Source organism: Watersipora subatra, chromosome 8 (genome assembly GCF_963576615.1).
Source record: "Watersipora subatra chromosome 8, tzWatSuba1.1, whole genome shotgun sequence".
NCBI classification, from domain to species: Eukaryota; Metazoa; Bryozoa; class Gymnolaemata; order Cheilostomatida; family Watersiporidae; genus Watersipora; species Watersipora subatra.
Genome location: NC_088715.1, coordinates 11882767 through 11897924, shown reverse-complemented (window position 1 = coordinate 11897924; position 15158 = coordinate 11882767). Strand labels below are relative to the sequence as shown.

Below are 15158 nucleotides of genomic sequence, written 5' to 3'. Positions count from 1 at the left end.
CCCTTTAGGGATAGCCGAAGACGCAGCTTCTTCTCAGCATCACTCCATCTATTATGTTTAGCAATGGCTTCATAGCTAGTGATGAATGTGTCTACATCTTCTGTTCCATCAAATGTTGGTGCGGGGATTGGATGATGTGGTGGGAAAGCTGCCTTCATGTGTGGTCGCCCTATTTCTTCCTCATCACCACTGTCACGGTCACGACACCCCCGTTCCATTTCTAGCCTCTCTTTCTCTAACCTTTCCTTTTCTAACCTCTGTCGTCGAGTGCGTGTAGGCATTCTGGGTTCGTCTAGATTGCTCTAGCAGAAATATCCCACCGCTGCCACCAGTGTAATAAATTCTACTCGACAAGGATAGACAACTCCCAACTCAAGAGCGAGTTCACACAACTTGATGAGTCAATAAACAGACTTGTGGGTGAGCCGATAAACAGACTCGAGAGTGAGCCGATAAGCAGACTCGAGAGTGAGTCGATAAACAGACTCGAGAGTGAGCCGATAAACAGACTCGATGGTGAGCCGATGAACAGACTCGAAGGTGAGCCGATAAACAGACTCGATGGTGAGCCGATAAACAGACTCGATGGTGAGCCGATAAACAGACTCGATGGTGAGCCGATGAACAGACTCGAAGGTGAGCCGATAAACAGACTCGATGGTGAGCCGATAAACAGACTCGATGGTGAGCCGATAAACAGACTCGATGGTGAGCCGATAAACAGACTCGATGGTGAGCCGATAAACAGACTCGATGGTGAGCCGATAAACAGACTCGATGGTGAGCCGATAAACAGACTCGAGAGTGAGCCGATAAACAGACTCGATGGTGAGCCGATAAACAGACTCGATGGTGAGCCGATAAACAGACTCGATGGTGAGCCGATAAACAGACTCGATGGTGAGCCGATAAACAGACTCGAAGGTGACTTCTCTCAATTGTTACACCCTAGCAAGCCAAGCGCAATAATTCTTGATGTTCGGTCAATAGCATTTATAGTGAAAGCAGCTATGATACGCTGGCTAATATCACAATGCTAAAGGCAGAAACAGTGACAAGAATTTTATACCCTATTTGCTTTTGAAAACCAAACAGAGCTTATTATAAAGAACGCAGTATCTTTATTGGTGTTATATCTCTCAGTACCAAGCAGTAACACAACAACAATGATCAAACTGGCAGGTTATATAGCAATCCCAAGAAAAATCCACAAATTGATTGGCTGCACAGTAATCAGGTCAACCAATTCCACAATAACATATTTCGAATACAAAAACGATAACATTTGTCACTAACTAATCACGCAATACGAGTATTAATAATTTTTTTTGTGTCTGTATAGTAACATGCAAATCTTAGAACAATATGGTAATAAATGGTTAACATAAAAAAATTGCTAGTATCACACATACATACACTCTACATTGAACAAGTGTTAAGCGTGCGCCTTATAAACGACTATTCAAATTTGTCTGAATTGCGATGAACGTAATATAGATCCGTTGAGTTAGCAATTTGAAGCTGCCGGATTATAGGCTTAGAAAAGACGTCATCAACTCTTGCGCATTCTGACGTCTACAATTACGGGTACACACTGATTGACAGCTCATTCGCTTTTACAAGCATGAAGTCGGGTCTAAGACCATTCGCCCATCGGTAGATCCTATCGGGGACGACAGTGACCCTCTCGGGCTACCAGTCAAAATCGATTTTTGAGTGCCAGTAGTCTCACCAACCACCTCAGCCCTTTTTAGGGCTATCATTTCCGTTTTAAGGGTTTTGTTCTGCGACGACAATGGTGGAAACTCGGTGTCGTACTTATCCTCCATTTTTTTTTATTACAATGTATCTTCAAGCATTTTTAGTATTTAGTTGATAAACAATGAATAACTTGATATAGCATTTATTAGGTTATTAGTTTAGCAAAAATTATTAAAAAATTTAGTCTTCTAATCCTTATTCACGCAAAGCAAGAATACAAACAGTAATAAATTGCGCTGGTGAGATGCACTATATAACTTGAAGTAATGCGGTTTTAACTCATAAAGATAATGTGATGTAAAAACATTTACTATTACTAGATAAACTTCCATGCTACAGAATAGAATTCATCGCTACACTGACAGTGTATTTGCAGCATGGCGTTGTAATATAGCAGAGTCATTTCTATATAGTTACTGAAAATAAGTTAAAATGATGTGGTTGATAGTATCACATACAGATTTCACCTCAATCACTTACTATATGATTGGAGGAAACTAGATGGTCTTAACTTCAACTCTCTGAACATGATGTAAAATGCTGTTCACTCAGTTTAAAGAAAAACTCATACTAAATTTGCTTATAATTGTCTCCAGGGCTGCTCACAAGGGCATGTAATGTCACTCAAAGTTCCACAGTTCTTTTAATTTTATAAATATTTCAAACTTAAAACTTTCACATATTTTTTTACAATTTGCTGCTGAAAGTTTCAGCCATGATGTTATACTTTTATATATTGTGGTGACGCCAGGGCATGACATTGTAATTCATGTAGATAATTTTACATGTTATATCTTGCATGCTGAGTTGTTGTTTTTATCATAACTAATTTGTTTATATGTTATATAAACATTGTCTTCGTTTGTCATTGTATTATGACTATGCCAACGGATTAGCAAATCTGTTTCTTATTATTGTTATACAATTTTTGCTCAGTTTCGTTTGCCGGAACGGGCAAGTTTATTGTATATAAATGAGTATGCTCACTCGGTTGGGCAAAGCAGATAGTCGTACGCTCATTGGCAAGTGGAACTTCCTTGCATAATAAAAAAATAAAACAAACTCACACACATTTTATTTCTTTATGAAATAGTCTAGATTGTTCCAAGTAAAGGCCGGCAAATTCCTTTACGATATGTAGTGAGATGAATCTCAGACAAAGCGGGTTTGTGTTTTTAGGTAACAATGGCTGAAGCTGAAGCAGATGTTGAGTGTGAGTTTTGCTGTCGTAAAAGTGACACCATTGTAAACCCCAAAGTGCTACCATGCAGTCATATTCACTGTATGACCTGTTTGACCACCTACTACGAGAGCAAACACCTTCTGCTGTGTGGAAACAGTGGATGCGGGTGAGTTTTACTATATGTTAGTTAAAGTTAGATTATATAATAGTGCGCATAGCCTGGGTTGTGATGCATCAAAACTGCATTGCATCATTGAAGCGCAATACACAGTAGTTTTTCAATCAATTACAACTTTCTAATGTGCAGTTGACACTTACTGCTACTGTAACTGCATTCTTACTGCATATTTCTCCCTGAGATTCACTCCAGATTTATTCCCATGACACAGATGGAAGTAAACCCATCAATTTATGAACGCTGCACGTGTACATTCTTCAAAATCTGAAACTACACATGTACTGCAGCTGTACTTTAGTATAGGGTTGATACTATGGATCAGCTCACACTGTGGACTTTCCAAATGTTTATACTGTAATGTACAAAATTTCCCTCTGCAGGCTTTAGCAAGTCCAAAAGATTGCACTCTAACTCGCATAAAATTTCATGTATTCTGTGTTGCGTGTATACTCTGTGTAAGTAGGAACATATCACGTTATAGCAGTTTGTAGGCAGCTGTTTATAGATAACCTGTTTGTGTCTTGTAGAGCAGGATTCTACCATGTTTGTTGATAATTAACTGCTCGATAGTAAATAACCTGTAAGAAAAGTAAACTTTATGGTACTACTTTCTTGTTTGTAACTGTTTTTGCAGTTGACAGACCGTTGTCTGTTGACAGACCCACATTGTCTTACCAAACACATATTGTCTGGTAATCCGTAAAACTTATAGTGATAAAGTTTTAGTAACGAAAAGTCCTTTTTGCCACCGATTTTAACCCAGCACCTCCAGATCTGCAGACTAACGAGGTAACTCACTACACCATGATGTCTAACTGCCCATAGTGATGAATGGTTGTAAAGACAATCATTCATCACTATGGACAGTTAGACATCATGGATTCATTGTAAGGACTATCATCAATACAAAATCTGATAATGATATTAGAACCAAAGTCCTGCCTCAGGGCCATATCATAATTACATAGCACGCTTGCAGCTGTGTTGATGCTGGCCATACAATGCAAAATATTTAATTGGAAATGTGCTTTCAGCTTGCCGCCTGCATTTATGCTGTTTGTTGTTTACTGCAAGATCTTTGCTGTTTAAACATTGTTTTCCAAAACAAGTGACCAATAGTAATATAGTTATATAGTTTGGTAAATTAGAGTGTGTAACTTCATGTCAAGTTTCTCCTAATCTCTTAAACTGAAAATTAAAAATGTTCTGCTAGCTTCTGTGTGTCTCACAATCAACTTGGTGGATCTTATTAATTAGTTACATGAAAATTATACTTATATAAAACTTTGATACATTTATTAGAAATATAAGTATTTTTTATCATTTGCAATTGTTCTTGATGTCTCAATTGATCTGACTTGCAGGATTTTCCAAGATTAATATTGTCAAAGCTCACCGCGGGTAAAATGCTCAAAGGAAAAATATATTTGAAATGATGAGACTAGTTGCTATCGATGCTTTGGTTGATATCGGCAAGTTCAATCAAATTGCGTTTTATTTTATCAGACTCTTTGCAACTATAACCATGATAATCACAGTCTCATTTGATCCAAACAATTTACTAAGATATAATTTTGTTGATTTTAATCTCAAAAAATTCTGGCCGTCATATCACCACACACATTAAAAACAATCGTAGTTGAAAGAAGCACGCCGATACTTTTTGATAGCATCTGCCAACATTTTTTGCAAGTTCATCCTTAAGTTAGATATATATTGTTCAGTTTAAAGACAACCTTAATATTCCTGTATGTTATAATGTGTACCTTTGTCTCTAATGACTTTTAAGAAAAACAGAGACAATATTCGTAATCTACAGGGACAACAGAAAATCATTAAGTTCCTTATTCTATCCAATTTTAGACCTTCCTCGTTGTAAAAATCACTGGTAATTTTTAAGTATTTGTCTCTCCTTATGTTCACTTCAAGTACATTGCGCGTTCAATCGAATCTTTCAGAGACGCTTTTATTGGTAAAAATAGCTTCGAGTGTAAGCAAGAGATACACAGGGAAATAAAGAGTGTCTAATATTCATATTATCTGATAACTATCATGACGTTGATGCAGTCACATGAAAATTTTCCAACTACTTCAGCTTTAATTTTATCAATAACACCTCTCAGCTTAACCTTCTACAGGTCTAGATTCATAGATTTATCCACTGTCAATGAACAAACTTAAAAAAAGACGACTACCGAAGTATGACTCATAGAATTTATCACCTATCACTGTACCATTCATAAAAAGACTTAGCTATCATAGAATGACTCGTAGCATATCCAACCTCTCACTGTATGACCCACGTAGCAAATAGTTTATCACTTATGACTAATTTTTGTAGCCAGGTGTTTGAGATGCCACCAGACAGTCTCCCATCTTATGACTTGGGTACAGACAAAACACTCTGTGATGTTTGTCTAAAGAAGAGCTCACCAATACAGAAAGCTATCAGCTATTGTACTTACTGCTGTAAGAAGTTCTGCCCTGCCCATTTGGAGGTACGAGTGTTTCCTTTTCAGATCTTTTTATGATAATTTGAATATGTTGTGGGCAGTAGTTATGTGTGAAGTTTTTAGTTTATAATATTACTTTGCATCAGGCTGATAATGGTAAATAAGAGCTTCATCGTACTATGCAACTGCACAAAGGTACACTGTGAAGGTACTATAGGAATACAATAAAAAGTTTCTGGCCGATCCACAAAAATGTTACGCATCCCTAAATTATAGGCTTGTTTTTTTCTTTCCCCAAACTAAGGATGTTTCCTAAAAAGTTTAAAAGGTGGATGTGCAGCAATTTTTAATACTTTAAAATTTCAACTAATGTGATTTTGGTCTTTTGTGGGTTTAATGGCTATTTAAGGTTCTTGATTTTTCAAACAATGATAAATTATTTTGTAAAGCTGTAATTGTTTCATTGTTTTGAAAAAAAAAACTTACTTAGTCAATAGGAGGTACAGCAAGACGACATACTTTAATCTGTGTCTAAATAATTAATCATTGAAAGTTGGCAGATTAAGAGTTATCTGTGTCTCATAATCACGAAACTTTGGTAAAACCAACCTGATAGGAGTCGGTTCTAAACTAACTTTGTTATTGTCACATGAATATTTTACTGATTACAAGTTCCTCAACATTCTGAAATTCAAAAGATGAGATATTAGTCTAAAGTCACGGTATTGTGTTGCTTTTATATTTAAGGGTCATGATGAAATGCTAGAGGAGCATCATAAGATAACAATACTTGAGTACCTGACTCAACAACAAAAAGCTAAAGTCAGCAGCTGCCCAAAGCATAAAGACCAACGATTTGTTCTTGGATGTAAAGTCTGCTATGTGCTCAGCTGCCTGGAGTGTGTTCCTGATTTGCCGTCCTGTGACACTGGTATGTGTGGTTATTGTGGGTACGGATGGGTCTCCAAATTTTATTAGATTGGGTAAACACAAGATATTGGTTCTAGTATGATATCTATTCACTCAGGACATCAAGTGACTTGTTAAGATATCATAAGATGCCCTTTTGTCAGGGTAACATGGTTAAGTTGTATCAATATATCTCCTTCGGGCTGGAGTGTGTGTATTTCTCACTTTGTAAATAATTTAAGCAGTGGATAAACAAATGGGTAAGTTTTTTATCTTTTCACAGAAGTTATAATTCGTTATGTATGATTAGTTTATCTGAAATTATCTTTTTTATTTAGGATCTACACATTCCTTGCTTCCGTTAGACAACCTGGCATCAGCTCTTCTCACAGGCACAATATCTGCTGAGAGTTCAGCTAGGGATGAGCAGTTTGAAGCACTGTTTAAACAAATATCTAAGATGGTCTCTGATTATGACAGCCAGACTGAAAATATGCTAAAGATGATTCAGAGGAAGAGAGATGAGCAGGTGGGAAATTAGCTCAATCTTGGTTTGTGTTTAATTATTTTCTGCACCTTTTGATTTACACTTTTAACTCATTAATGTTTGTTTCCTATGTTATACATCAATCATATAATAGTGAAAGATCTAGAATTATTTTGTAATTAAGAGCTGGTTCAATACAGAACTCTCACTATAACATATCCTCTACTTCAAGCGAAGAAAAGCTAGCTGAGGTAATGTTGACTCACATCGTACATCTGAAAGATTTCCTTATAAGGCCCGTGCTGACCTTGATCTCTATGTTGGCAGATTTGCACTCAAACTGAAGAATTTGAAACTTGAAGAATCTCCCACAAATCATATCTTTGCTCCTTTCAAAAGAAAAAAACCTAGGCTTAATTTTTTACTCAAATGGCCGTACAGTAACTGTAGCAGTATTGGGTTGTATCAACCAATCTTAATCATTTCGGTCAGTTTTACTCAGCTTAGGGTTCATGGCTATGGTAATTCCTCAATGATCTTCAATTCAATTCTTCAACACACACCTACAATTAAAAATTAAATTAAAATTTCATTTTTTATAGAATACATGGTCTATTAGAAAAATTAAAAATAATATAACTTATTGTTTTGTCTGAAATAAAATAAAGCAAAAAATGTTTTTACTGTACCTAAAAATGCAATGTCTGCCTAACTTTTCGTTAAATGTTAGGCTATAATATAGTTTTTGATAAGACTAAAACTCATGTCCCGGATATTCAATATGGTCTATCGATACTCTAACGCCTGCACCAATCAATCATCTCTAAGCCTCTTTGAAAAATTGTACCTATTCCCTGAACTTTATTAACACATGATCTTACACAGTAAAATAAATCTTGTATATATCCATAGAAATAACTGCATGGATAATTTATCTCTATATTTGTGGTAACGATAATTATAGCATCACATTTATATATTCAATTATGATGCTATAATTACCACTATGAGTATAGTTGGTATTATCAAGGTGGCCATAGCAATAATGCATTATAATTATTGCACAGATTATTATGATAACTATGCTTATGAGTGTAACTACAGTGATGACATCAATATTTTGATAGTGATCTCATCGCTATTATAATGGTGATGACATCACTATTATAATAGTGGGTAAAAAGCAAATGGCTTTTATTCAGATTAAAACTATTTCAATATACCTGTGAACTGCCTGAGAAGAAAGTGAGTTTACAACATTATATATCTAGAAAAACATTTTGGTGTCCCGTTTATATTCATGTTTTGTATCAGATTTGACTATGACTGTAGATAAACTCACTGAAGGAGCAGTATGATGAAATAGAGAAGAAGGTGCTTGAGAACAGACAGAAGTCTAAAGTGCAGATGACTGACTTTCTGGAGGATGTGGTTCTTGACAAGTGGAGAAGTCTCAGGAATCACAGAGAGATGTTGGAAACTAAAATCAAACATTTTCCACCAGTGAGCAAATATTTGAAAATCTATAGTAGAACTATAGTGAAGGTGGCGTTCAAGTGAAGGCTGGAATTGTATTTTGCCAATGGCTTGTCAGACTTTTGGAAAGATAACTTTTAGTCTTTTCTCCCTGGCAAACCGAATGTCACCCACATATTGTCCTCATTTTTGGTGGAGCGATATTAAACCTTTTAGATGCAGCAGCTCTGCTAGCTTGCCACAAATTTGTCAATAATTTCCTAAAAATATGCATAGTAAAACTGAGAAATATCTTTAACAGTTGATATGCGTTGCTTGTGATTAGCCTGCAAAGATATTAAAACCTTTCTCCTGCTGTGCAATTCGTTAGAGCTTTCAAGTTTTATTTCTTTAGTTTTGAAGACATATTTTTACATTATATCGATAGTTACCAATATTGCATAAAGTATCATTGCACTTATTGATATGTTTGCTACATTTTGCAACCAAAACTAACTTTTTATGTGCAATATATTAGGAGCTACGACTGTCAATCAATTGTAAGATGGGATTAATGCAATGCTGCTATCAAATAATAGGCTATAAATCTGCTAGTTTACAAGTATAATGATAATCAATCAAATGCTACAAATATATATTCATGAACAAGCGACATAAACGAACCATTATTATATTACATGCAGAAAAAAAATTTAATGCTTGTAAAACAAACATATTTGCATTTTTTCCTCGGATAGCTGCATTATGATTGTTACTTTCAATGGAACAAACATTTTATGGTTGTCCAATGCCTTCCACAATGTCTTCAGACCTCAACTTTTCTGCTGTGCTGCTGAAATAGTTGGTATCAGCGTTCAAACACTGGGTTGGCACAACAAAACTCTTACATGCTGCATTTAGCACAAATGCAACACGTAAATGTTTCGCTCCCTAAACGTAACATTTGGCCTAAAACTAGTAGTTAATCTACCATCATAAATGTAAACCATATGTATATACATGTACTTCGGAGTATCAAAACTGAGTTAAACAAGGAACTACTATTAGCCTGGGACAGTTAATAGTTAATTTCAATGGGTGGCTTTCAAAGTTTTAACAAAAAAAAAAGCGAAAAAACTTTAAGTTGGAAAATGAGAGAATTGATTGTTATTGACATAAATGATTTATTTTTAACTAGCTGCGCTACCGCCGTTGCCCTGGTAATAAAAAGGTTTTGGTCAAAAAATTGATTTTTATTTAACATGTAACAACATGTGCCATTTTACCCTTCAAACTACATATCATGAGGAAAGTGTTTTGTGTAATTGAAATAGATTAAAAAAGAAAATAAAAACCACTACAAAGGTTTTCAAACTTTATCAAAAAACTTTCAAACTCATATTTCCTCATATCATGAAGAAAATGCTTCATGATATGAGTCAAATAAATTACAAAAATTAAACAACTATAAAAAATGTTAAGATGTAAATGTGAAATAATTTGCAAGTAATAGCTAAATTGTGTCGCTACTGCTACGATTACAATAAAAGATGATTCAGTAATAAAACTAATACAAACTACATAAAAATCCTGAATATATAGAAATAAAATTAACAATTCTTGCATAGAAGTGTGTCTATTAAAAATGTTTACTATTCCACAAAATGCTAGCCATCAAAATTTCGAATACAGAGACACTCCTACTGAATAAACACTTGGCATGTTGGATTATCTGATAGGTCTGGTAGAGAGTGAAAGGCTGGTAGAGTCCTTTACAATATCATTTTTACGTTTGTACCAAGAGGTACCAGTATCATTCATCAAAACTTCGAATTTAATGAGCTTCAGCTTTAATGCAACAGTAACCTTTTTTATATACACAATTCCATAAACTCATTTCGTATAATTTTTCTTAATTCACTTGAACTGTACAAAACCTTTTCATGATATAAAGTTCAAAAGTTAGAATGTTATATATTGTACATGTTAAATAAAATAATAGTTTCTATACGAGTAATTTTATTATTGTTTACATTGTTTACATGTTTTGTATTTAGTGAATACACAATTTTATTAGGCTACAGAAAGCTATAATATAATAACATTAAACATATTTATGTTTCTAAATGATCAAGAAAATTCAGTTAAGTTTTATTAAACCTCAGAAATTAATTTATCAGAAAATTGATATGCTTTTTGAATTAACAGTTTAGCCCTTTTTAACATGTACAAATGCTAATAAGCTGAAAACCTAAACATTGTAATCTTTGCTGTAAACCACATTTGTATTTTTCCCATAATAGCTTATGCATATGATGTTGGTCTATGTCAAGGTTATAACATTTTTTTAATAAATGAAACATGTACATATAGGATGACATTGTGAAAGGATTCAAGGTGATGAAGAAACAAATGGACAATTTTATTGTTGAGGAGTTGCCAAAGCTGGAAGTGGGAGGACAACTTCAAGTAAGGCAAATGGGTATGTTAAAACAATAAAAATAAATGATAAAAGTTTAAGTCTATGATAAGACTGCTACCATAATATTCATCTTAGAGATGAGTCTAGATTTAAATTATTATGTTTACAAGTGAAGAAGCAATCTTTGGTTATTGCTTTGAAGGTGCACTGCGTTCAAAGACATGTTAGCTATACAAGCTCACCGTGACAAGTCAAATTATGTAGCAAATCGTGCAGATGCTTAAAATGGGACAAGGAATTAGTCAACAATGACTACTAGAAGAAAAACAGCAATTCACATGTTTGCATACTAATTAATTAAATAGGAATGAATGATAGAAAGGTTACTATAGGTTTCTTTTTCATCTTTCATGGATTAACAATTCTTTACATTTTATTCCATTTTTACCTGTAAATTAACAGAAATTATAAACACCATGAAAATGCACAGATATTTGCAATCTACACTCAGGCTAGGCTATTACATGAAGATATATTGTTACAGTACCTTTGCAGTCATAGCTAGTTAAAATTGTAGTCTCATTTACATACAAGCTATACTCTCAGGCTAAACTATAATAAAGACACTGTTAAAATATTTGTTTGCTGAGTTACTAAATGTTAGCCAGTGTCTACATGCATCTGCTCTCAGGCTAAAATATCATAGAAACACTCTTACAATATCTTTGTTTTTATAACTTGCATTTTTGTCACTCCAAAGTTTTAGTACATCTAAATTTTAGTCAGCTGATAAAAGACTGTAATTTTATTATTCCTACTATTTTAATATTACACAATTTAATATGTTAAACTTTCTGATGTCTCTCGAGGATTATTTAAGCCAATGAGTAATTGAGTCATTCTTAACTCTTTTCTATGATGTTGTGCTGCCTGCCTACATAGAAATATGCATACTAATGCTAATACTTTTTCTGTGCTGCTTGCAATTAAATATTTTGTTACACCTAATAGGCATGTAATTATGTTATTATATTGTTAATGTTTCAGGTGAAAAGCGTGAGATTGAGTTGAAGATCGTTTCAGCTGATGACATAGTAGTTAACATTAACCAGCACCCTGTAGTTCCTCAACCACCACAACTTCCTTTATTCCCTCCTCCAAAGTCTATAACTTTACTCAAATCCATAGAACTACCATCAGGGCCTGTATCAGTATGTCAGCACGAAGGAGTTACATATGTAGGATTTTATAATGGTACAGTCAGTGGAATTGATAGCAACTACAAGCTGCATGACTCATTCATATCTACTTCTGGTCGTGTTGAGTCAATCAGCCTACATGAGAGCAGACTATACATATTGTCTCGTAGTAAACCTCGCACAGTAAGTGTCTATGATCTGTCAGGACAAGTGATCACAACTTGGCAGCACCCTCATCATGACTATTACTGTAGCATGCTGACTGTAGCAGCGGGTAGTGTAGTGTTTGCTGACCCTCCTAACCAGAGACTAGCTATTTATTCTCTCACTGGTAAAACTCTGCATAACGTCAGCTGCCCCCTTTTGAGTAATGGTCAGGTCACGATAAGCGCTGGACATGGTGATGATGTCATCATAGCTGACTATGAGACAAAGAAAGTCTTCAGATTTAACATCACCACTGAGAATGTCATGTGGACTTTTACCCATCCTGATTATCCACAAGGTCTGGTGTGCTATGGAGACTACATACTGGTAGCTGCATGCGACAGCAGTATCATCTACACACTCAGCTATGCTACAGGTAAGTTGTATGTAAAATGTACTAGTTAATAACATTTATTGATAGTTTCATGTTGGCTTCTGACACATTTTATAATTTAGTAAAACATTTTGCATGAAATTGTTCTATTATAAAAAATGTTTTCAAATCCTGGTATAAGTATCTTTAAACCCTTGATCACTTTATGTATGATTTTAAAAATTAAATTACAATATGTTATCAAAGGCAAATTGAGTAAAAGATCATTGATATTTCATTTCGTTGTTTTCCAATGTTTATTATGTGAGATGTAGTTTATTGTTTGTAACTAGTTTAAAAGCAATACAGTGGGTTAGATATTTGATACATAATTACCTTATTATAATTTAATATCATTAAAAAGCTCACTAAACTAATACTACAATATAAAGTAGTTATTAAGTTGTTCTCTCAGGATCAGTTCTCCTTGTAATGATGAGTATACAACACTGAAGTCATGATTATTGTATTTAATGCTAATATTTCCATATTAACAGACAGAGTCTAGTATTAACTGGTACATCATTCTGTTCCTCGTAATGACAGGTTGCATTACATATACGTTTGAACAAGCGAACACAAAAATGTGTCAACTTTTTTCTAGTAAACTTGGCAACCGTCCAAATCAAAGTTATCAAATTCTTTATCGAGCGGAGCCGCTATGGCTCAGGTACCAGCTTTAGGTTTTTGCCTAAAGGTTACAGTGAATTATTGACTTACACCTTCATATAAATTTTAACATATCTTTAGTGATGAAAATTAACAGCTGACAATAAAAACTTGTTCTATTTATCAGCATTTCATTGGTTTTATCCTTATTTTTCATTTATTTTTATAGACGCTCTTGGCTAAAGTTTCATTTGAAGCATTTCCTTTTAATTTTATATATAATTAACAGATGTTTTCACTAATATATTTTTGATGGTTGAATAAATTAGTGTTGTCACCAACAAAATTTAGATTGTCAAATAAGATAGTGAATTTACAGTAAATTCTAATGATAGTATGCACATCATCTTATGGCAATTTTGGCTGCAAAAGAGTCTTGGAAAGAATTAAAACAATTATACAAATGAATGTTACAGTAACATCTATATATATATAAAAGGTGTGCCAGGGAAGGTAGCTACAATAAATGACTCAGCCAAGTCCAGTATTTGGCGGCCATGTTTGTTGCTTTCTGATGTCACTACTTCCTAGCAAGATTAGGTTGCTTGCTCAAGAGGGCTTTCTTCCATTAGCTCTATTTTCTTGAATTGATCGATTTATTAAATATTATCACCTTGCTTCAAATTCAAATTGTAACCACGACTAAATCTTTGTTGATCTTCCTACAAAGAGAACCTGCAACTTATCGTATCTTATTTTAGCAAAATATGAGCTTGTTTGTTATCACTTATGATGTTATGTTTAATTAGATTTGTATTAGCTTTTCAAAAAAAATGTTGTCAGCTACTCTCTGTTTAGTAATTATGCATACAGGTATATAATAAGGGTGGATTTGATGATTGTACAGTAATATTAATTAGGATATTCATATACTTTTATTACAGGTGAAAACGTATCGGAGATGATAGGTGATGCTATTGATGGTTCCTACAAACCTATTTATAGCTTGAGTGCTGCTGGTAACACCTTGGTAGTACCTCAGTGGTATACTTCCAAGCTGCTCTTCTATAAACTGAGTGAGAAATAAGGACCATATTCCTATTAATCGTCATATAACAATATTCATGATCAGGTTTCATCAAGACTGACTACTCTACAGTGAAGTTATACTAACAGTATCATTATTATTATCATCATATTTTATCTTCTATCAACTTGCTTAGCTAAATGACTGACTGTATGATCTTAAACTGCCTATTTAGATGTAGTGCTCTCAGACCGTAGGCTGCACTATTTGTTCTGCTGTCTCGGTATGTCTTTGTTGAAACAAACAGAATGGATCACATTTTTATGCTAAAACTGTGCAGGTTGTGTCGCAGCATTTTGCAACAAAAGATTGTTTGCGAATTAAAAATATATTATCTTACAAATTTTTACACAAAGTTAATATACTTTTGTGGTCCTCAAATTATACATTAACAACAATGTCGATAAACATATTCCACTATCATGAAATATTTTCAGAATGGTTTTGAACAGGACTCATGTATGTTGATTTTCACCCCTTTTATTTATACTTCATTGCGTATTACCCACATATTTACCATGCTATCTATTTCAATGTTTGCTATTATTCACCACAAATTATGCAGAAAATTTGTGAATTTATTTGTAATGTAATCAATCAATGATTATCCAATAAACTGTAAACTGATAAACAATTCTGTTTATATGGATCAATTGATTTGATTCATTCAAGGTAAGATAGCTAATGATCTGATAATTGAACTGAGATTTTTGGTGTTTTATTCTTTGATGAAATAATTCCCCACAATCTATGATGGAAACTAATTGGGAGTTTAATTGCTAATTTATTAATGTATAATTTAATAAATAATTTATAACTGATAAATAATTGACTC

At 33.9% G+C, this 15158-nt stretch overlaps 1 protein-coding gene across 1 annotated transcript; it reads left to right on the top strand.

Moving 5' to 3' along the window:
• Positions 1-2946: 2946 nt before the first annotated feature.
• Positions 2947-14323, top strand: LOC137402295 (tripartite motif-containing protein 2-like). The gene is made up of 9 exons (XM_068088793.1): positions 2947-3110; positions 5464-5620; positions 6323-6506; positions 6823-7013; positions 7172-7222; positions 8304-8474; positions 10800-10908; positions 11896-12630; positions 14181-14323. The coding sequence occupies exons 1-9, from the start codon at positions 2947-2949 to the stop codon at positions 14321-14323; spliced, it is 1905 nt and encodes a 634-aa protein (XP_067944894.1).
• The last annotated feature ends 835 nt before the right edge of the window (positions 14324-15158 follow it).